The 24,927-nt window shown below is 41.9% G+C and overlaps 1 protein-coding gene across 6 annotated transcripts in view; it reads right to left on the bottom strand.

Annotated features, from left to right (window-relative positions):
• Nucleotides 1-24,927, bottom strand: part of CSTPP1 (centriolar satellite-associated tubulin polyglutamylase complex regulator 1) — a 191,377-nt gene that overhangs the window by 66,751 nt on the left and 99,699 nt on the right. For 2 of the 6 annotated variants that reach the window (XM_053256445.1, XM_053256453.1), the window contains one exon: nucleotides 434-555. The exons of the other annotated variants lie outside the window; for them this stretch is intronic. In XM_053256445.1, coding sequence (XP_053112420.1) covers nucleotides 434-542 — 109 coding nt within the window. In that variant the 5' untranslated portion in view covers nucleotides 543-555. The remainder of the gene's footprint in view (nucleotides 1-433; nucleotides 556-24,927) is intronic. 6 annotated transcript variants of the gene reach the window in all.

Below are 24,927 nucleotides of genomic sequence, written 5' to 3' on the forward strand. Positions count from 1 at the left end.
TTTAGGCCACCACTTAACGGTTAATAAATGATAGGATAATGGCTTTCTCAAAGTAGGCTCACTGAAATTAAAAGGACGTTAGGCATTCCTTAACATGTTCTTTTAATTTCAGTATGATAACTTTGAGTAATGTTCCTCATTAGGTCAGTCGCTATCTCTTTCTTGCTGTATTCTCTACAAAATAGGAGAGGAAGGATTATTGGCATTTTTATTTTAAATATACTAAGACATAGCCCACCCACTTTTGGGTGGGTTATGGGGTGGAGACGGCCTGATGGATGATCTCCAAATGGGAACTGACAGAGAGAGTGTCACTCTGTTGGTCCTTTTGGATCTCTTGGCAGCTTTTGATACTATTGACCATAGTATCCTTCTGGAACGTCTAAGGGGATTAGGGGTGTGAGGCACTGCTTTGTAGTGGTTCCACTCTTACCTCTCAGGCAGATTCCAGAAGGTGTCCCTCGGGGACTGTTGTTCTTCAAAATCTGAACTTTGGTATGGTGTCCCTCAGGGCTCTGTATTGTCTCCAACGTGTTTAACATCTACATGAAACTGCTGGGAGAGATCATCAGATAGATTTGGTGCAGGGTGTTATCAGTATGCTGATGACACCCAAATCTATTTCTCCATATCAACATCATCAGGAAAAGGCATAACCTCCCTAAATGCCTGCCTGGAGGCAGTGATGGATTGGATGAGAGGTAACAGGCTGAGGCTGAATCCAGATAAGATGGAGGTACTTATTGTGCACGGTCATAACTCGGGAGATGATTTTGATCTGCCAGTTCTAGACGGGGTCACACTTCCCCAAAAGGAACAGGAATGCAGTCTGCGGGTGCTTCTGAATCTGAACCTCTCCCTGGTGTCCCAGGTTGAGGCAGTGGCCAGAGGTGCCTTTTATCAGCTTCGGTTGATACACCAGCTGCATCCATTTCTTGAGATAAATGACCTCAGTACATCTGCTGATCACCTCCAGACTTAACTACTGCAATGTACTCTATGTGGAGCTGCCTTTGTACATAGTCCAGAAACTGCAGTTGGTCCAGAATGCGGCAGCCAGGTTGGTCTCTGGGTTATCTTGGAGAGACCATACCAATCCTACCTTAAAAGATCTACACTGGTTGCCGATAAGTTTCCGGGCAAAATACAAGGTCTTGGTTATAACCTATAAAGCCCTGAACAGCTTGGGTCCTGGGTATTTAAAAGAATGTCTTCTTCACTATGAACCATACCGCCCATTGAGATCATCTGGAGAGGTTCGTCTGCAGTCGCCACTGGCTCATCTGGTGGCTACACAGGGATGGGCCTTCTCCATTGCTGCCCCGAGGCTTTGGAACATGCTTCCTGCTGAAATAAGAGCCTTCCCAACTCTTACAACTTTTAAAATGGCAGTCAAGACAAATTTGTTCATCCAGGCTTTTAATTAGATACTGTTTTAATTGTTTGATATTTAATAGTTGTAACCATTTAAACTTTAAATTGTTGTATGTTTTAACCTTTTTATTTGTTGTTTTTATTGTTTTGTTGTAAACCGCCCAGAGGCTTGCTTTTGGGGCGGTATACAAATATGTTAAATAAATAAATAAAAATAATAAATAAATAAGATCTCATGCCCTGTGAGATGCTTTGACTAATGTCAGATTCTTTGAGAACAATCTGTGTGCTGGGTGGAGTGCTGGTGGGTTTACCTCCCAGGATTTTTACATTGTTTTCCACTCACATTTTTAAAAGGACCTTTCCATTATTCTCCCCTCACCCAAGACCACTGTTCAGGGATTGTTGAAGCAAGTCCCACTGACTTCAATGGAGTTTACTTCCTTCTAGGTGTGCACATAGAATTGCAGGTTCAGTTATCAAAATGTTGATGGAAAAGGCATGTATACTTCAGCCCAGCATCTTTCCCCCCCCACAGTGCTCAGCTACATGCTTCCAGAAAGATCCAAAGAAGTGCAGCAAGGAAATCCCAGAAACTATTCCCACCCAATGCCAACAAACTATTATTGCGGTATAGACTGCCCTTGAACACGAAGGTTCTACATGAGAGCCAGCCAAACCATCTGTAAATATGGAGGCTTCATTTCTTAAGTATGGCCAAATGAAGCTTCCATATTCACTGGAAGATTGACTCTAATGTAGAAGGGGCGGGGAAGAGTACCCACATTCTTGCTTGGGATCTCTGCTGGTCCCAATTCCTATGTGTGTTTACTCAGAAGTAAGCTCTAGTGGAATCAATGGACTTACTTTCTAGTAATTTATTCCAAGCTTGGCTGAGGGCCTCTGCTTCCCTGCTTTGGTGGGTGGTGAGAGAAAAGGGACAGAGGGAGAAAACAAATGCCCATGAAAGGAAAGGGAGAGGGAGGAATGGTTGTTTAACTATACAAGTGCCAGAGTGCTCACAGACTGTCCTTATCAATCACCTTTACCCAGGACCAGGAAATCTGTATTTGCTAGAAATTGCCAGGACTTGCCACTCCCAACGTTGGGTTCAGAATTCTCAGTGGGCAGAATAATTTATGCTCTTATCTGATATTAATTACTAAATCGATGTTTTTCAAACCAGCAAAAAGCACCAGTCCCTTATGGACCTGAATTTTGGGAGAATGCTAAAAAAAAGAAATCCAGCATTTATTATCTGTGGTGAAAAAGGGTCACAAAAACTTTGAAACCTCTTTTTAAGAGTTAAAAAAATAAACTGCTATATCTCCATCATTTTGCAACAGATTTGCACCAAATTTCGGAGGGGTTGGGTGGATACTTTTGACTTTAAGTTTCAAATGTGAAGGCATTTGCATCAGAATATTTATTAGGTCATCATGAGCTGCAACCCAAGAATTGTTTGTGCAAATAGAAGACATTCTGTTGTATGGGCCCTCTGAAAATCTGATCTTGAGGACTGGAGGACCCTTGGGAGTAGACTTGATAGGTGCAGGAAGCTGAAGAGAAAGTGATGGCATGACAAAAACCACCCCCCCATCTTGTGCCATGGAACTTCCATTTGTACAAGTTACTCTAAGGAGCCAACCTCATGGGTTCCACATGAAAACTTAATTATTTTAACTATTATATGTCTTGTGCTGTAGAAAGGTAATTCTCAGGTAGCTGTCTACTCAAAAGTCTTACTTGATATTTGGTACCAAGGCTCATTTCACATATTATGAAATCAGCAGGTACCCCTGTATATAAATGCCATATATATGAATATATGAGTAGAGATTCCATGGATAATAATAATTTCCTGTAGTGTTTACATGGGATAAAACAAGAGGCAAATTTTCCTCCACATGTTAAGTCATGTCCTGCAAAAACACATTGCCAATACTCAGTACATATATAGATCCTTACTGTGCAAAGCAGCCCTTATAGATACTGACAACTCAGTGCATAAGAAGCAGACATGTGTTTTACCAACAGTGAGAATAACCACATCAACAGGATATTAGTTTTCCACTTAGGGTCCTTCCAGATGGCAATAAGATTCACTACATGAGAAGCTTGTGTGCAAGTTCCAACATGAATTTACTCACCCTCCACAGACTAGTACTGGCTTTCACCTTCCTTCGCAATACGAATTCACACTGTGTTCAGCTGCAGAGCAGGGTCTGCATGTAATTCTTGCAGTACACCTGCTGGACAGCTTTTGCTTTTCAGAAGAACTGATTGGGATCTTCTGATGATTGGGGAAAGGGGCAGGTTCTTGGAAAGCAAATGTTGGCCAGCAGGTGGTGCCGGGGCAGAGCCACCATTGGGCGACAAGGTTCAAAGAACCCGGGCCACCACCCCTCAGGGGCCGCACCTTGCTGCCCCAACACCCCACCGGTGTCTGCCATCAGACACGGGGTGGGATGAGGGGGGGCGTGGCAGGTCTCCCTCCACCACTGGGTGGTGCTGCAAAGATAATGCAGGAGATTCAAAATCTTCATTTGAGGTTTTGAACAAATAGAAGCTTCCCATTTCATCCGAATATGGGGAACTGTGGTTTGCCCAAAGCTTAGTTAACAAACTAGGATTCCAAACCATGGTTTGATCAGGCTGAGCCAGTTTTGCTAGTTTGATAGGCTGTGCACAGCACTGATTGGCTGGTCTTGTGACATTATAAAGCTACCTTCCACTCTTCCTGGAGTAGTTGGAATTGAAAAAAATGGATTGGATTTAAAACCAAGCGAAAAGGTGCCAAACAAATGTTTAATAAGATAAAGTAGCAAGATGCTGAGGCAGAGAAGAAAGCAGAGCCCATCTATAATGCAGGGGAGGGATGAAGAGGAAATTGAGTTTAAATTGGAGGCACATATATGTTTCATTTGAAGAGTGAAGTTCATGAGAAGTTGAGCTCACCCTGCTGCAGAAAACCAAATCCTTTTTGCACACACGCCTATACACAGCCACAGTGCCTGGTTTCACTATGCTCCTGGAACCACATTTTTATCACATGACCACATTTTACTGCTCCTCTGCTCAATCCCTTTCTAAAACTTTGCAATACTGTAGTAAGTAGCAACCCAGATGCATGGTGAAGTAATCAGTCACTTCACCCTGCACCTGAAAAAGGGAAAAGCCAAATCACATTCACTTATACCACATTCCACCACTTTAAAATCACTATGTGAACCCTAACCATGAACTATGTGATAATTTCCAATTAACAGTCATCTAATGGTTAGAGATCCCTGTGCCAGAATCTATGGGAAAATATGCAGAATTGATTACAGTCTATTGAAGAGATGGAAAAGGAACCAGAACTGGAAGCCAATATTCCTGTGTGAGGACTATACATGCATTCCCCACTGCTAAACAAGAGCTTGTGCACCAATTCAGCTTGGAGAGTTCTAAAGTGGATTGAGACATCCCTTCCAGTGTCGGGCTTTACATTGGTCACACAGCCCCTCTTCCAAAGATTTCCTTTCCTAACCGCATACATAATTAGCATCTGCTAAAGAGGGAAGCCTTTAAAGCAATGCTACATGATACTGCATCTAAAAGTGTTCCTGTTCCGGGCTGTGTAATGAGCAGAGGATGAAAAGCAATATTTTCTCTTCATGTGGAGCTCAGTGAGGAAAGTTCCAGGCCTGCCACACACAACTTCTTTAATAATGCAACCCAGTGCCTTTGATTCCAGGAACATGGTGAAGAATAAACAACCTATTAATCTGAGTTTTCTAGTTTGCCTGAAAGTACAAAGCAGCAGTGAATAAACCTCTTGGCTAAACCAAATGTACTGAAATACAAAGTCGCTTCCCCCCACCCACCCCTGCAGAATTACTCACAGGGAAATAAAACAGAAATGGCTTTAATGATGGCTGCTCAGTTACAACAGAGGGTGCAAAGTAGCCTGAACAGAGCTTTTTTGTGTTTTCACATGAAAGCACTTTGATATAACCGGATACACTCAAGCCAATTATGAAAGGTGCAATGCTATCCAACCCAAGGAGTGAGAATCATCAGCTCAGCCAGTTCTCAGTGTAGCGTCATTACACTGAGGGAGGCAACAGTAATTTTGTTTGTCTCACATTCTCAGGGATTTATTTGTTCTGGATGGCTCCGCAATGGCCTTGAAGTGAATTATACTGTTTGTATTCCAGCAATAGGAGTATGCATTTTGCTCACTGTTGTGCCACTGCAAATGAAGCCAGCTGGAGTACTGTGACTATATCAAGCCATTCTAAAAACAAGTTGTGGTGAAAATGGGAGCCCTCTTTTGCTATGGAATATTCCAAGTTTGTTGCCCTTGGGCACAACATCACAGCCTTCTCTGTGCCATCAGTGATTTGCTGGGTGTATGTGTACAAATGTATTTTGTACACATGAATAACAAGGCTATATCAGCCCAATAGCTTCCTGTGCCCAGTCCTGTTTTCAACAAAAGTTAAAACAGAATCACCACACTATTGCCTGTGCCTCAAAGGTTGCAATCCTCCGTACGCTGACCTGAGACAAAATCCATCTGAACTGAGAGGAGCTCATTTTTAAGCAGACTGTATGTTAATTACATTTATATTCTGCTCTGCTCTTAGAAAACTCAGAGTAGTTTACATGGTGGTCCCTGGCAGTCTCTTCATCCAAGGGCTGGCCTGGTTTAAAACGTAGTTAGCTCTACCAATCTAACAGCATTACATTCCCTCAGACCATCACTCAGGAGGTGTGTATGGCACAGTTCTTCAGGAGTGCAGACTATGACACTATAGGTCTAGAATTTAACTTGCTGACAACCTCAGCTTTTACTTTAAAAGAAATCGCCTAGTCCTTCTACAAAGTTATGCTAGAAAGTGTATAGGCAGTCCTGCTGAAGATTTCCAGAGACTGAGAGTAGGTCTTCAGGGATTGCATAGCTCCATGTTCTTCATACAAACAAAACTAGATGAAATTATGCAAAATAGTGGGGAAATGCAGTATAAATCACACAAATCTGCCCAATTTGCATAATTTAAACAAGTTGCAGTTCTGTTTTTCTTGGCACTGTATTTGGATCACCTGGGTGCCAATTTTATTTTACTTTATTTTTTAAAGAGAACACACAAAACTTCACATATAGCACTCAGTTCATATAAGCATCCTACAATTAATAGTTTTATGAATTTATTTAAGATATTTACATCCCACCTTTCCTGATTATATCTTGCTCAAGAGAGTACACAACATTACATTAAACACAATACTTCATTGTAAAAAGTAAGAAAAACACAGAGATCGGAAGGCAAGCTTAAAAGCAGAGGCAGGCTAACAATGCAAGGCTGAAGAAACACCACACCACCAATGGAAATTAAAAGTCAGTTTAAATAGATATGTTTTCAGGTGGCAACAGAAAAAGAGACTGAGGTAGCTTGAGGCAGGAAGTTCCATAATCTGAACATTGTTATCAAGAAGAAAGCCCTCTCCTGTGTGTGTGCTTGCCCTCAGGATAGTCTCACCAGTTGATCTCAGAGAGCATGCAGATTCATGGTGGGGAGAGATGGTCTTTCAGGTATTTTTGGACCTAGGGCTTTAAAGGTCTAATCAGCATCTTGGACTGTCCAGAAATGAATTGGCAGTCAGTGCAGCTGAAGCAAAAGCAGATGTTATTTGATCCAGTGAACTGGCTCCACTTAGCAGAATGGTGGCCACATTCTGCATTAGCAGAAGTTTCTGAATGCTCTTCATGGGCAGCCCAGGAAAAGTGTGTTATAACAGTCCAGTCTTGAGGTGATCACAGCATGGTGATCACAGCATGGTCAACACAATGAGGTACTAAAAGGTAAATTAATCTAATGGTTTTAAGAATGACCCTTTATATTTTAAGGAACTGTAATATAGTGGGAGAAGACAATGGAATTTAACTAATATTTTAGAATACAACAATTACAGAAACTTAAATGAGCAATTAAACTCTACAATTCCTGCAATCAACTCTTTTCTACATTGCTGCTTGGGATCCCACGTTGCAGCGGTCTATCTCCTGCACCCAAACATAATTGAGGGCAATTAAATCTTATTGAGACTGGTGTCTGCTAAGCTTGTTAACATTTAATATGAAGTTGTGCAACCTGTGGGGAAATTCAAAGCAGGGGAAAATAGGAAAGGGTCAATCTGGTGATAATTAAAAATTGATGGATTGCAACAGCTTTAAGTTTCTCCATTATTCTTCTATTTTCAAAACAGATTTTAAGATTTGACATGAAGTTTCAAAGTCTGGTTCATACAATCGTTCTAAACAGGGGTGTAGTGATGTTGGCCTGTGTTCTGAATGTGACCACTACCACAGACATGCCACGAGGCCTCCTTTCCCCCTGCTGCCCTGGCCCCATAGCCACTGCCTCCATGGTGGCTCACCTCTCTCATTGTTATAGTCGTCATTGCCACCTCTGGTTCTAATATAAGTTTAATGTGGGTTACCGACATTAGCGCAATTGTGTAAATCCACACCAAGGTATTTTATGGCTTGAGATTACTGCATGGGTTCACACGAGCACACTAATGTCACTAACCCACATTAAACCTAGATTTGAACAACTGTGTGAACCAGGCTTAAATAACTTAGTTTAATTTAACTTATCTAAATAATCTTCCCAAATAATTCTGAGATTTCCCCTTGTTCAATAAGCTATGGGTCTTTCATTAAAATGCGTGCTTAATGGTCTTAGTTTCAGTACCTTAAAAAGACATAAAGGTGGCCCTCATCCGTGGGGGTTCCTTTCCCGCCAATTTCTGCAGGCAATGAAAATATGGATAACGAGACCTTGATGCAGTGGGAATGGGTAGGGGGAGGGTTATCAGTTGAAAAAAGAGAGAGAGAGAGAAAAGGCTTGAAAGGGCTAAAATAAGAGAAATAATGTACTGTGCTATGCTCTGCAGGTCTCCAGCTGTCCAGCAATGCTCCTCCCAACCCCCAATTCTGCCATTTTCCCATTAAAAAATCACAGGTTGTTGATTTGTTTGTTTTTAAAAGAAAGAGACACAGAATGGCTCTGTTCAAGTGGTGGCTAGAAATGAGCTCAGAGGTCATTTCCAGCCCTCTAGGAACCGCGGATAGGAGAATTTTCAGCATTTTTGTATCCATGAATAATGAGGTCGGGTCTCTATAGCCTGACTGTGAATATGTGAAACTGCGGGTGCCAGGACTGCAAATAACAAGGGCCACCTGCATTGCAAAATATTATGACTCTACTAGAATTTCCAGTCATTATTTTCACTAATATGCCATCCTAAATCATTTGGGGAAACCCCATCCATTAACGTAAATGGAGTTTCAGTTCTGTTCTAACACGCCATACTGCCTCACTGCCACACTGCAGTTGGAGGTGAAATATTTTGAATATCTCTAAAATATTATAAATTAACTAAGATATTTGACATTTCAGGGTCACCTTTATTAAAAAGATTATAATTGTGAGGTATTAATCATTCCTTGCAATTTGCGTCAAAATGTTGTTTTCTGCATTTTCATTTTAAGGTTTTTATTAAATAGGACAGAACATCCCTTGCTTTGGGCAAGAAAAAAATGTTGCAGTCAGTCCCACCCTGTTGTTTCTGGGGCACAAGCTGGAGAGGCGTGCCTCCTTCAAAAGTGCCATGTCTGCCTTAAGGTATCTTGAGTTTAGAAAAAAAAGTGTGCTCATGTAACAGTATTATTTCCTTGAGAAGTCTAAAATTATTTTTTTGAAAAATACTCACCATTACCTATGAGCTTTGAAATACAAACTGGCTATGAATAAATTCCACTAACTAATTACACTTTGTATTAAAAATTATAAATTATGTATCTGTGGTTGGGTCATAGGGACCTAGTCTTATTATTTGCGGGGTGAAATAGGGTTATTTTCACCTATCTGCTCTTCTTGAGTAGCCAGAAATGACTTCTGACATCATCTCCTGCCACCATTTTGTAGTACTGAGCCATTCTGTGGCTCTATTCTCTCACCCCCCCCCAAAAAAAAATCCTCAAAAAAGAACAAAAATCAGAAGATTTGGAAGTTTTGGGGCATTGCTGGAGAGCAAGGTGCTGTCATTATTTCTGCCCCCCCCTCGCTTTTTCTTGTGATTTTCAGGACGCTTCAGTGTGCTCAGGAAACTAACCCCCTAAACCCCATAGATTTAAGGTCTCTTGATTCGCGGGAAATAGGTGGGTATATTATTTCCCCTAACCATAAATATCACAGATGCAATTAGAAGAGGCAGCAGGTTCCTAGATACATCTCTGCCATGGGCATACTTTGATCCTTCTGCAGTCTGCTCATACACATTGTAATTGCTTCTGATGATAGGTTACATTCTTCAGTTACAAAGGTTAATTTCTTGATGAGTTTTACAAGGTGAGAAATCTTGGCTGGATTGATCCAGACTAGGGATGTGCACAAAACGGATTTAGCATTCAGTTCCGAGCTCGTGACCGATTTCCTCCGATTGTGAAAATTTGGAATACCAAATCCTTGGGCAGTAAGAAGAAAGATAGGACCCTTAGTACTGCAGCCTGAAGACTGGGTAGTTCTACATGTGCATGTCATTTTGAGAAAGATTACATTTGTATAGACATACTAACATGTTAATGTTAGCACAGAAGGTTGTGGAGCTTGAGGATATGGTGCAAAGTACCTAAAGGGGTGGGGGTGGGGGTCAGGCAACATCCTTTAATATCCAGTTCAGCCCAATATTCCCTCCCAGTGATTATTGCTGGTGTCTTCCTTGCATCCTTTTTAGTTTATGAGCCCTTTGGGACATGGAACCATCTTCTCTTTCTTTTTGTTCTGCAAACTGTTTTGTGAGCATTAATTATTATTATTTATTATTATTTTACACAGTCAGACAGGTGTTATTGACTGGTTTGTTTTATCCAGACATCGAGTCCTTCCCAAGGACATGGGATGCCAGAATTTTATTGTCAATGTTGTTGCTGTTATAGATATCGTCGCAGAATATAGGCTGTTCCCAGTAAAGCTGCTTTTTGTAATTGGCTGCTGGTGATTTCTGTGGCCCCTGTGGTGTTGAGGTGCTCTTCAAGGTCTTTTGGAACTGTACCCAGGGCGCCAATTACCACTGGGATTATTTTGGTCTTTTTCTGCCACAGCCTTTCAATTTCAATTTGTAGATCTTTGTATTTGGTGATTTTTTCTATTTCTTTTTCTTCTATTCTGATATTCCCCTGGTATTGCTATGTCGATTATTTTGACTTGTTTTTCTTTCTTCTCGACTACAGTTATATCTGGTGTATTGTGTGGCAGATGTTTGTCTGTTTGTAGTCGGAAGTCCCATAATATTTTTACATCTTCATTTTCTACCACTTTTTCAATTTTATGGTCCCACCAATCTTTGGCTACAGGTAGCTTGTATTTTTTTGCAGATGTTCCAGTGTATCACCCCTGCTACTTTGCCATGCCTTTGTTTGTAGTCAGTCTGTGCGATCTTCTTACAACAACTGATTAGGTGGTCCACGGTTTCATCTGCTTCTTTACAAAGGCAGCACTTGCTGTTTGTTGTGGATTTTTTGACTTTTACTCTTATTGCATTTGTTCTTAGTGCCTGTTCTTGTGCAGCCAGTATTAAACCCTCTGTTTCTTTCTTCAAGTTGCCATTCTGAAGCCATTGCCAGGTCTTGGTGATGTCTGATTTTCCACTTATATTGTGCAAATATTGACCATGCAGGGGCTTATTTTTCCATTTTTCTGCTCGGTTCTTGACTTGTTCTTTCTTGTAGGCCTGCTTTGTTTCATTGGTGTTGAATAGTTTCTCATTATTGACTATTTTAAGTGCATCTTCTTCACTATCCTTGATATGTTCTTCAAGGCCTCTTTTCTCCTCCTCTGCTGTTTGATGGACTTGCAGCATTCCTCTTCCACCTGAGCTTCGAGGGAGGTATAGCCTATCGACATCACTGCGGGGGTGCAGAGTATGATTGATGGTCATGATTTTCCTGGTCTTACGATCTAGCGTCTCTAGCTCTGCCTGGGTCCAGTCTATTATTCCTGCTGTGTATCTGGTAACAGGTATAGCCCAGGTGTTTATGGCTTGCATGGTGTTCCCGCCATTGAGTTTGGACTTGAGGATTTTTCTAACTCTCCTGATGTATTCACTTTCAATTTTTCTTTTAACTTCAGTGTGTGCGACGTTATCAGCCTGGAGAATGCCCAGGTATTTGTAATGTTCTTTCTCTTCCAGGTTCTTGATCTTGCTTCCATTGGGCAGTTCTATTCCTTCTGTCTTTGTTATTTTCCCTCTGTTCATTATTAATGCAGCACACTTGTCTAGTCCAAACTCCATTGCTATATCGCTACTGAATATACGGACAGTGTTTAGCAGTGATTCGATTTCTGACTGGGACTTTCCATACAGCTTCAGATCGTCCATGTACAGCAGATGGTTGATTTTACTTGATGTTTTAGATGTTTGGTATCCGAGGCCTGTTTTGTTTAGTATTTGTGAAAGTGGGGTCATGGCAATTACAAACAATAGAGGGGATAGTGAGTCCCCTTGGAAAATGCCTCTTCTAATGCTAACTTGTCCAAGTGCCTCGCCATTGATTGTTAACTGTGTACTCCACATGCTCATTGCTTTTTTTATAAATATCTGAATGTTTTTGCTGACATCAGTTGTTTCTAAACATTTTAGTATCCATGTGTGAGGCAATGAGTCGAAGGCTTTCTTGTAGTCAATCCATGCAACACTTAGATTGGTTTTTCTTCTCTTGCAGTTTTCTAAAATCATTTTGTCAATCAGCAGCTGGTCTTTTGTGCCTCTGGTGTTCGCGCAATTTCCTTTCTGTTCAACTGGAAGCTGTTTGTTAATTAATGAGTGTTGCATCACTTCATCTGCTATTATTCCAGTTAATAATTTGAACATGGTTGGCAGGCAGGTTATCGGTCTATAATTACTTGGAACTGCACCTTTTGCTGGGTCTTTCATGATGAGATGGGTTTTCCCAGTAGTTAGCCATTGTTCAATATCACCTCCTTGCAAAATGTGATTGAACTGTTTTGATAGTTGTTTATGAAGGCTTGTTAGGTGTTTAAGCCAAAAGCCATGCAGTTCATCGTCGCCTGGCGCAGTCCAATTTTTAATTTTCTTTGCTCTTTCACTTATTAATTCTGGTGTTATTATTAGATCTTGCATTTGTTGGTTACATTTTTTGACCTCTTTCATCCAGCCTGCTTTTTTATTATAATCTATTGGATTGTCCCATAATTTCCCCCAGAATTGCACTGTTTCTTCTTTATTTGGTGTTTCTAGGTTTCTTGTAGTTTCTCCTTCTATGCTTTGGTAGAAACGTCTCTGATTCGACTGGAATTGGAGATTCTGCCTGTGTTGTGTAATTCTGGCTTCATACCTGCTAATCTTCTTTGACACTGCTGTTATTTGCTGCTTTATTATTTCCAGGACTTCTCTAATTTTCCTTGAATCTAGGTGGTATTTTTGGATCAGATACTGTTTGGTGTTTTCATTCTTCAGTTTCTTGTCTTTCATATCTTTCAATTTACCAGCATCTGATCTAAGCCTGGAGATTTTATTTTCTAATCTAATCTTCCATTTAGGTGATGTACTACTTTCTTTTTTGACAGGTCCACTGATCTTATATCCGAGCTCTTGTGTTGTTATTGTTGCTGAACTGTACATTAGTTGGTTTGTTTTTTGCAAATTATTGGTTGTTATTTCTGCAAGTGCAGCATTGACAACTTTTAATGCCTGAGCAAGTTGTTTTTTGGCAACTGTTTTTAGAGCTGGAAGTCGAACCCTGGTGGTTGTTTGGTTCATGTGTTCAGTTATTTTTTGCTTTAGTTCTTGTTACTTTTCTGTTAAACAGCATTTGGGTTTTTGAGGTGAACGCAAAGGGGCGGTTGCTTGGTTTTGATTTTGAAACAGTTCAGTAACAGTGGCATCCTCGATTTCCAACACCTATTATTAATTATTATTATTATTATTAATTCAATTTCTATACTGCCCTTCCAAAAATGGCTCAGGGTAGTTTATACAGAAAAATAATAAATAAATAAGGTAAGATGGATCCCTGTCCCCAAAGGGCTCACAATCTAAAAAGAAACATCAGATAGACACCAGCAACAGTCACTGGAGGTACTGTGCTGGGAGTGGATAGGGTGGAAAGTGGTATATAAATATTCTAAATAAAGTTAATTCCAAGTGTTTGGTACAATAATAATCCATTCATCCCTTCCTCAGCAAGAGACAAAGAGGTTTTTTCCTGGAATGTTACAGATATTTTGCAGATAGACGAAGTTCCTTTATGCAGCTGACTTTCTAAAAACTAGTGGCCCTCATAATCATGTTTTTCAAAGAAAACCCACACAATACTTTATTAATTTATGGGGTGGGGGGGAGTGGGAACAGTCATGTGATAAATTCTAAATTAGGTGTCAGAAATTCCCTTCACCAAGAAATTATCTAGAAAAATGCCCAACAGTAGATCTCCCTGTGATTATTGAGACATAGCCAGCATCCAGAAATCCACGTACACAGGAGACATTAGTACTACAGGCCTAGGCCCAGTTTAGACAGGGTTCAGGAATCTGGTCACACCTCCCCCTTACATGCAAATTCCCTCCAATACTTCCATCTAGTTTGGCATTACATGTGATCCAGCAACCAAGCAAAGTTTAAAATAAACCATTTAAAATATAATAGATGTGCCTCGGCAACCACCTAGTCATGTGGTGAGCATGACCAGATGAGCATGTAGTGTCTGTACAGCTGCAAAAGGTCTTGGATGATATGGATTATCTAGACCCTTTTCAATCTGGCTTTTGCCCTGGGTTTGGGACTCAAACTGCCTTGGTCACCCTGGTGGTTAACCTACCCTGGGAACTAGATAGGGGGACTACACCCCTGTTGGTTCTGCTGGACCTCTCAGCAGCAATCAGTACCATCAACTATGGTATCCTTCTGGACCGCATCAGAGGTATAGGGATTGGGGGTGGTGCATTGGAGTGGTTCCAGTCCTTTCTTGGCGGGAGGTTCCAGAAGACGATGCTGGGGGACTTCTGCTCAACTAGTTGGCCTCTGGGGTCCTGGAAGGTTTAGTATTGTCCCCCATGCTGTTTAACATCTACATGAAGCCGCTGGGAAAGGTCATCAGGAGGTTTAGACTGAAGTGTCATCAATAGGCAGATGACACTCAGCTCTACCATTACCTGACATCAGATCCTAGGGAAGTAGTGGAAGTCCTGAACCGGGGGCTGAAGGAGGTGATGGGCTGGATGTGGGCTAGAAAATGAGGTTTAAATCCAGACAAGGTGGAGGTGCTACAGGTCAGCAGAAAAGCCAAGCGGGACAGGGTGATTCAACCAGCTCTGGATGGGGTGGTACTCCCCTTGAAAGAATAAGTGTACAGCTTGGGGGTGTTGTTGGACCTGGCTCTGCATTTGGATGCCCTGGTGGAGGCTGTGGCCAGGGCTGCCTTTGCACAGCTTCAGTTAGTGTGCTAGCTGCATCCCTATCGCAAGGCGGCAGATCTGGCCATGGTTACCCATGCCTAGTCATGTCACAGCTGGATTACTACAATTTGCTTTATGTGGGGCTGCCCATGAAGATTATTCAGAAACTTCACTTGGTGCAGAATACAGCTGCCAGGGTTCTCTCTGGAACTGCTCGCTCAGAGCATATTACACCTATTTTGAAAGAGCTGCACTGGCTGCCAGTTTGTTTCCAGATCCAATTCAAGGCACTGGTTACTACCTGTAAAGCCTTTAACAGTTTGGGTCCTGGATACCTGAAGGACCGCCTGTTGCCAAGGGTTTCTGCCCTCTCAACAAGATTGTCAGATGGGCCTTTGTTCCATGTACCAATGTTGAGAGAAGTTAAATTGTCATGCATGCAGGACAGGGACTTCTCTGTTGTTGCCTCAAGCTCCGGAATACTCTCCAAGTGAATGTCCACTCTTTGACATCTGTGGCAGCTTTTAAAAAACTAAAGACCTTTTTATTTGTTCAAGCGTTTACCCTTTATGGGATGCCAGGTTTCTCAGCTCTCCTGCTTTTGTTTGTCTTTTTTAAGGTTGTTGGTGTTTTATGGTTTTTACTGTTTAACTGATTTTAAAGTTTTAAATGTGAATTTTTATGGAGTTTTATTGTATCTTAACTTTTGTAAACCACCTTGGGATGTCTCATGAATGGCGGTATAAACACTGAAAATTAAATAAATAAATAAATAAATAAAAATAAACCAGCATGGTCCCCAAATTTATTTGGAGATTTTGGCTTTAATCAGAATGAGTTTAGAATTGTAACTGCTTTCATTTTAATCTTGGTTGGCAGGCTCAAATGTAATGTCTAAATCAAGCAGAGAGGTGCCAGGGGCGGGAGCAGAATTTGTGCACAAGATGAAGCAGAAGGATCCTTCGACCCGCTCCTGATCCCTAAACCCTGGTTTGGTGTCAAGACATCTTTATGTTATACCAATAGTTGAGTAGTAAATAACATTCTCTTGGGAGTAATGGAATAACACTTCTACCATGCTGGACACAACTGGCAATGCTAATTTATCTTCCTCACCCCTTCTAAATTGCTTAAAGAAATTCAGAAAGATACCCAATAACTGACTGCCAAGTACAACGGTGTAGCACTTAGTTAGAGCCCTTGGAAGAGACTATTAATATTAAAACGATGCAGCACTCCACATCATTTCATGTCTATTTACAACTATTCTTCTCAAATGCTAATGAGATACATTGGCTCTTCAAAGAAAAGGGAGAAAACTCGCTTCTCTTGCCAGTCTCTGACTTGGCAGTCTCTGTCCCCGAGACAGAAGTTTTCAGCAAGGGACAAGAGCCAAGGAGTAGGAATTCAGGACAAAGCAGAATGATGTGAAAAGAATGTTTGCAATTTTATAGGGGAAGAGATCCGGCTGATAGCTCACCAAAATGTATTAAGCTAGACACACATATAGAGTATTATACTAGAATATGTATCCCATTACTTTCTTTAAAGAAGAAAGAATGTTCAGAAAATAATCAGGACACCTCCAGACCAAATCTTGCTCCCAGCTGTGCTTGTTGCCATGCATGTTGTCTTTAATTATGTCATGAAAATAATCCAAGGCATAATTAAATAAAATGTCCACAAATAAAAACAGATTTTAAGCACTTTATACAAACAGCAGACATCCTAGAAGTTAATGTTAGAATAAGAGATCACACTGTAGCACAAACATAGAATATACCCTAGTACATTGGCTATCCCAACTAACTATTTAAATTATGCATAAAATCCTGATGTGTATTGGGTTTTTCAAGAACCACAAGAATAGTGGTCGACTCTGTGAGAAAAAAGATATCTCAAAACCTGGACACTAGTGACATTAGCTTAAAGTTGACTAGTATGCAGTTGGATACTAGAGGGCCAAAGAAAAGTGTGAATCCATTAACTACCCCTCACAATTCATTTAAAATGTAAACCAATAAGCTTCATAGAGAGAGTAGGCATTTTGTCCATTCGTAATTTTCTTGATGAAAGATGCAATCTCTTTGTCTGGTGTAACGATAAAACAGACTGATTTACAACTGAATACAACCTTTCCCAAGTAAACCTTGCTAATTGGGGCTATGGGGAGGGGAAATACACAGAGTTAGGGCTGCACTAAGACGTACAGATACATTCTTTTAAAAATTCCATGTTACAACTACTTTCTTATTGATCAAACCAAAGATCTGTCCATCCAGAACTCTGGGTTGTATTCTAACCTTCTGCAGTGAGCTGCCCCATTGTCAGGAGCTCCTCCAGAAAACAGAAGGAGAGCTGCTCTTTTGCAAGATCCCCTTGTGCTCACAGAATGGTCTCTTGCACAAGCACAACTCTCTTTGTGTTTCCACAAGGAGCTTCTGATGACAGAGCAGTGTTCTGCAGAAAGTTGGGAAATAACCATATGTCTGCAGCAATGACCAGCCCGATACCCCTGAAAAACTCACAAGCTAAGCACGATTGAGACAGTATACCACTAGTTATCAGATGCTGGGGACAAGCAAATGGTAACCAACTCTGAGCACAGGGGATTTCACTTTAGCCATAATTGCCAAGATACACTGATTGACCTAACTATGCATTTGTCTAATCCCTTTGAAGCATGTGGCCATTACTTCATCTCATGGCAATGAACTCCAAAAATTGATTGTACAGTACTTTGTATTAAAACTTTATTTTGTTTGTGCTGTTCCTATTGACCAGCAATGTTCCAGAGTTCAAGGGTTTTGAGAGAGAGAGAGAGAGAGAGAGAGAGAGAGAGAGAGGAAGAACTTACTCTTTCTCCAAATGGTTCTAAATTTCATCACACTTTAACTTGTTCTCATTAATGGTCTTGTTCCTTAAATTTAAAATGCTTGCATTCTTTAGGCTGGCTGATGTGTAAATGGGAGGATGTAGAATTATCTAGCTTGCCTCTTAGGCAAGACTGAACTGCTTCCACTTCACTGGCCTTGTGGCACTGCTATTCATAGTCATCTGTGGGCAGCACTGTTTGCTTTGCTCCTCCTTTCCTTGGAAGTACTTGAGCAGAGCCACTGGAATTGGAGGCTGGACCATGCCTTCTTCAAGGTGACAGGTATTTAGCACAATAAAAGCTAATACCAAGTGCTATATAAACAGGAGGCTTCAAAACTGTCTGGCTTACTTCATGAGCAGGAGTGAGCTATTTTTTCTTTATGTATTGCTGCCTTGCAACACTATTGTTAATTGTTCTGTGTTGGCTGGACTGTTTGGTTTGCTCCCTCTTTCATTGACCTCTTGGGCAGCAGAAAGCTGCCCCTGCCCTCTGCTCTGCTCCTGGAAGTGCTGGTAAACAGAGGCCAGGACTCATTGTCTCGGCCTCCATAAATCCCATAGTGCACACTGCACACAGTGTACTGGGGGATTCCCCTAGGCAACAGGAGCTACAGGTACCCATCTCTGTGTCAGCGCGAGCTGCAAGCAGCTCATGCTGACACACAATCCCGGAGCTGAAGTTAAGGGCATGGTTTGAGCCCTTAACCTCAGCTAGGAGCCAGGCTGCAGCACTGGGTTTAGTGCCGCAACACTGCTGGGATCTGCATGGAGCCAAGCCTGTGAGAACCGCTGAAATCAAGGTAGTGTGAAAACAAGGTAGGAAGAAAAGCCAGATAGGACAGTTTCCCCTCTTATATTGGTCAAATTCGGAGTATGAAAGTTGGGTAGGACAGCGCTGTCCTACCCAGTATTTCCTCCTACCTTGATTTCCTCAGTTCTCCTACCTCCTACCCAGTTGTTTGCTCCCACACAACCAAAAATTGGGAGCACACACAGCTCCCAAATCCGGGTAGGACACTTGTCCTACCCAGTTTTCGGTTCTGTTAATGACTTCAATATGGGATATTTAATTAACTAATTTTCATGCACTCAGGCAACATATGTTCAGACAGCCGAGGGGAAAATAACTTTTACAGAGCAAACAGATTAAGAAATCTGATAATACAGAGAGTCAAGCTGACAATTTGGTGTGATCAGTTTGGTTCTTATGGGCAATGAGAAAAATGTGATATTGGTCAAAGTTTGTGCCATTGTGGTTAGTCCTAATATTGGTATTACTTTATTGTGGCTTTTAGGGCACAATCCTATACTTCAAAGAGTTTAAGCAGTATAAGTGACTCCTGAGGATGTGGACCAGCTGCTTGGAGCGGTGAGGTCTACCACTTGTTCTCTTGACCCTTGTCCAACATGGCTTGTTCTATCTAGCAGGGAGGCTGTTATAGACAGCCTGGTGGAAATCATAAATGCTTCTCTGAGGGAAGGCAGGATGCCTCCCTCCTTGTCTTAAGGAGGCAATAATTAGACCTCTTCTAAAGAAGCCTGCATTAGATCCCTCAGAGTTGGGCAATTATAGGCCTGTTTCCAACCTCCCATGGCTGGGCAAGGTCATTGAGAGTGTGGTGGCCTCTCAGCTCCAGGTGGTCTTGGAGGAAACTGATTATCTAGACCCATTTCAAACTGGTTTTCGGCCGGGCTATGGGGTGGAGACTTGCCTGATGGATGATCTCCAATTGGGAATTGACAGAAGAAGTGTGACTCTGTTGGTCCTTTTGGATCTCTCAGTGGCTTTGGATACTATCAACCATAGTATTCTTCTGGAATGTCTGAGGGGGTTGGGGGTGGCCCTGGGTATTTAAGAGAACATCTTCTTCACTACAAGCCCCACCGTCCATTGAGGTCATCTGAGGAGGTCCATCTCCAGTTACCGCCAACTCGTTTGGTGGCTACTCAGAGACAGGCCTTCTCGGTCACTGCCCCGAGCTTGTGGAATGCACTCCCTGCTGAGATACGATCCTCCCCATCTCTGGCAATTTTCAAAAAAACACTTGAAAACCCATCTTTTCACCCAAGCTTTCTCAGCTTCCTAAATTTTTAGGTTTTAATTTCTAGTTTATTTTTAAATTGTTAAATTTTTAGTATTTGTATATGTTTTTAACTTGTTTTATGCTATTGCTAACCGCCCAGAGACGAAAGTCTGGGGCAGTGTACAAATCTGATAGATAGATAGATAGATAGATAGATAGATAGATAGATAAGAAAGATCTGGCATATGCCTCCTTCTGGAATTCTATGTACCTCTGCCATCTTCGCTATGCCAATGTAACTGAGCTGCTCTGCCGGAATGTCTGCACTATTAGTGGAAACGCAACCTGGAAGAAGCCCCAAAACAGGACAGAAATGTGTACAGCTCACAGGTGAGATAAAAGAGGATCTGACTTATGCCAGGTCCTATACCCACTCCATACTCTGGACAGACTCCTGTTGAAGGTACAAGTAAAAAAGCACTAACTGAAATATATGATGAAGAAAAATACTCTGATTCCCCCCTTCCCATTCCATCCATACTGCCGCAATGGAGAACAAGAGTCTGATGCACCCAATCACAGCACACCTATCCCAGTTTATAGAGGAAACTGTAACTTGTATGATAAGGTATGTGGCATGAGACTATACTTCTCCAGCCTCATGTTGTTCACTTTTAAGAGCCACAAAGGTGAACCCTGGTGATGAGAATACAGAGAAAGCACTCTGCATATGAAGGGAATTTCTTAATCCATTTCATGCATCTGATGAAGTAGGATCTTGATTATAAAATATGTCAACTATTAAACCAAAGTTTCTTGCCATACATTTAAAGGAGCAATTACTGACTCTAGTTCATTATAGCTGTGATTTAAAGGTGCTTATGTATACACACATAAAGAACCTTACGTGCTAAGCCAGAGGTTTCTATTACATGTTCATTGAAAATGTTCCCAAGGGAGAAACTTGTTCCGTTTAAACCTGCAACATGGATTACTATCCTTTCAATCTAAACTGCTGTCCTATTAATAGGTAGCTACTACATTACATAAGATCACATGATAAAGTTTAATGGGAAAAACTTATGTAAAACACAAACACACTTTCAGCAGTAGAAGTGTTGGCTGCAAGTATGGCTTTTAGCTACAAGATAATTCTTAATTATTATAACAGTAACTGAGAAAATGCTTGTTAGGTACCTTGAACACTGATACCAGAGTGGCTGATGTTCCAGAGCATTTTAGAGCAGAGCAGTTATAAGAGGAGGTAGTAGCACCTCGTTTAGAGGGCACCTTGCTGAAATTTAGGGGTTTTCTCCATCTAGCATGAAGTATCCTGATTCCTCTCCCAAGTAACTGCCAGAGAGCTGGGTACTCTCTAAGGCTATACACATGACTAGCCCTACACAGGTTAGAATATAAGAACAGCTCTGCTGGATCAGGCCCAAGGCCCATCTAGTCCAGCATCCTGTTTCACACAGTGGCCCACCAGATGCCGCTGGAAGCCTACAGGCAGGAGTTGAGGGCATGCCCTCTCTCCTGCTGTTACTCCCCTGCAACTGGTACTCAGAGGCATCCTGACTTTGAGGCTGGAGGTGGCCTATAGCCCTCCAACTAGTAGCCGTTGATAGACCTCTCCTCTGTGAATTTATCCAAACCTCTCTTAAAGCCTCCCAGGTTGTTGGCTGTCACCACATCTTGTGGTAGAGAATTCCACAAGTTGGTTATGCGTTGTGTGAAAAAATACTTCTGTTTGCCGGTCCTAAATTTAGGTTAGGGAAGGCCTATCTGGATAGGCCTGCTTGTGTGCAACACCGAGATTATGGCTGATCCCGATGTTACCTTCTCCGCAAGCCCGGATTTTGTACCTGGGTTAAAGGATGCAAAGATGCCCTTTACCCCAAGTACAGAGCTGTGTATATGCTCAGACTGCACGCAGCCCAAGCATACACAGAGCACCCGATTCCCAGGGAAATCCCCCAATGCACCACACTCATCATGCGGTGCGTTGTGAGATTCTTCACAACGGGTGGAACAACATGGGTGCGGCAACATGTTGCTTGGACCCTTGTCCCTCCTGGCTGGTTGGAACAGCCAGTGGGAATGTTAATTCTTGGCTATGGGAGTTGGTTAACTCCTCGTTATATGAGGGTTTCGTGCCAGCAGCCCTTAAAGAGGCGATAGTTCGCCCTCACTTGAAGAAACCCTCCCTGGACCCTGAGGTCCTTGACAACTATAGACCGATCTCCAACCTCCCTTTTTTAGCGAAGGTGTTAGAGAGGGTTGTAAGTGCCCAGCTTGAGAGGGTCTTGGAAGAAACTAGTTATCTTAATTCTTATCAGTCAGGTTTCAGGCCTCGGAATAGCACAGAGACAGCACTGGTCGCTCTGGTAGATGACCTTCTTCGGGACCTTGACGAGGGTAGTCTCCCTCTCCTGGTCCTTTTAGATCTCTCAGCAGCATTTGACACTATCGATCATGCTATCCTTCTTGACCGCCTGCATGGGTTGAGTATCGGGGGCACTGTCTTACAGTGGTTCCGTTCTTACCTTAGCGGGCGTGTCCAGTCGGTATGCATTGAGGACAGATGCTCAGACCCATGGCCACTCCTTTATGGAGTTCCCCAGGGTTCAGTTCTTGCCCTGTCCTCTTTAACATCTATATGGAGACACTGGATCAGGTCATTTTCCAGTTTGGGGTGAAATTTCATCAATACACTGATGATACTCAGCTTTATATTGCCATCCCAGACCACTCTGGGAATGCTGTTTCTGTGCTTACTCGATGCACTGGATGAATCCAAATAAGCTCAGACTGAATCCCACTAAGACTGAACTACTTTTACTCAGCCCTCGTACCGGCCAACAGCTGGATGTGAACCTTGTTCTAGATGGGGTGGTGCTGCCCCCAAAGGAGATTGTGCATGATTTCGGGGTCCTTTTGGACTTGCGCCTCCTGCTTGAACAGCAGGTGGAGGCTGCAGCCAGAAGTGCTTTTGCCTACCTTCATCCAATTGCCCAGCTTCATCTGATTCGCCAATTACACCCTTACCTTGATCGGCAAGCATTAATGACAGTGACCCATACCCTTGTTATCTCCCGTTTAGATTATTTTAACACTCTCTATCTAGGGTTACCTCTGAGAATGATCGAAAAGCTACAATGGGTCCAGAATGCAGCAGCTTGCCTACTCAGGGTAACACCTCTCCTGCAGTCATTGCACTGGTTGCCTATTCGCTACCGAGTTCAATTTAAGGTCCTGGTTTTGACCTTCAAAGCCTTGCGGGGTTTGGCACCTACAGACCCGCCTTGCCTATCCAGTTACATCCCGTCCAGTCAGATCTTCTCAAATGGTCGGTTTTGTCGGTTCCTGATTTCTGAGAGGTTTGGGGCGCCAGGACCCGTGAAAGGGCTTTTTCAGTTGCTGCCCCACTTCTCTGGAACTCCCTTCCCCTTCAGATTCATTTAGCTCCTTCCTTATTGAATTTTAAATCTCTATTGAAGACTTTTCTTTTTCGCCAGACTATTACCCTGTAGTTTACCTATTTGGTTTTTTTCTTTTTGTTAGTTACTTTAGTTTTTAATTTATAATGTAATTTTAATGCTGTCTTGCTCTGTAAGTTTTTGTACACCTCCCAGAGTCTTCGGAGTGGGCGGTATATTAAATGTTTCTAATAAAATTAAAATAAAATAAATTCCTGGAGAATGGGACGGGTCCTGGTCTCCAGAGATCCACACTGCACAGAGTAGTGTGGATCATGTGGGCATGTGGCAGCATGCTGAAGAGGACTCTAAGGATTGTCTGTGGGGAAGGTAGGTTCCACCCTGCCTTCCCCCATGCCCCTGGCAGTTGTGTGAACAGGCTTTCTCTGTCATGCGAGGATAACTTTTTCTCTCTTCACTACACCTCATTGCAGGTACATGTAAGTAGCACTGTGTCAGTCTGAAAAATCTGTGTCATCATTACAGTACAACAGAGAGGGAATGCACAGGATTATGTGATACAGTCAGAAAATCTTATTTCCAGCACACAAAAGAACATCTGGAAACAACTTTACAGGAAGTGTGATTCAAAAATCATGAATTCACTTGTTCAAGTACAGGAAACATCCTCAGGGCTAAACTGCTGCTGTTTTGGTCAACCTCTCCCACACATGTACACAGCCCTGAATGCATGACCAGTGCATAGTCATCCAGAGTAGCAGAACAAATTTATAGAGCAATAAATAGGAAGGGAAAGGAAACTTGTGCATATGCCAATGTATTTGAGGTCTAATAAATTTTTGGGAAATATTCATGTGGAATCAGATTCAATCAGGAGGCGCTGATCAAAAAGAGGCCAGATTGGTTCCTGCTACCCACACACACAGGCGCACTGTTATACTAAATGGTGTAAACCCAGAGCTGCACAACTTCAGCTCTGACTATTGGCCATTGTGGCTGGGGATTATGGGCACTGTAGACCAAAAAACAGCTGGAGGACCAAAGGTGTGCAGTCCTGTGCAAACCCAACAGAAGAGACTGAGGAACTGCAGGGCACCCAGGAAAGAAAGGGTTCACTTATAGCCCATTTTTCCTGTAATTGCAAAACTACTTAATAATTTACTACATCACAAACAGATTTATGTGCCCACTCTTTATCACAACCTTGATGATAATGAACATACTAATTATAGTTTACGCACCCATCAAAAATTATTTACCTCAGGCAAGTGGGTGAGAGGAATTTTGCGAGTCTGAATTAATTGGCTTAACTGAAGAGTATCAAGACAGGCTATAAGGGAAGGGCAGGAGTGTCTGTACAAATAATTGGACTGGTATTTAGCAAGTTGACAAGATGTTTTGTTGCTTGCTTTTGCATAAAAGATAAAGATACTAATAATAAAGCAAATGAAGTAATAGAGGGCTACTCCCTATCAAATAACACAAACAGGGAGAAATTATAATCTATTAATTCCAGGAAAAATATTAAAACTTTTTTGATTTCTTGTCACTTGAGATGCAAAAACGCTATTGTTTTTGTATGCATTTCATCCATCAGTTAGTTGTAAGCTTGAGTCAGAAAGACCACCTCCCCCACACTTTTAAATGTATTGTTTTGTATCATTTCCCCCCAAGAAAATCATACGTGGAGATTATCCAGTTTTATCATCCCAATGATCCTGTGAGGTAGATTAGGATTAGAAA

The sequence above is a fragment of the Hemicordylus capensis genome, chromosome 1, assembly GCF_027244095.1.
Source record: "Hemicordylus capensis ecotype Gifberg chromosome 1, rHemCap1.1.pri, whole genome shotgun sequence".
In the NCBI taxonomy this organism is placed as follows: Eukaryota; Metazoa; Chordata; class Lepidosauria; order Squamata; family Cordylidae; genus Hemicordylus; species Hemicordylus capensis.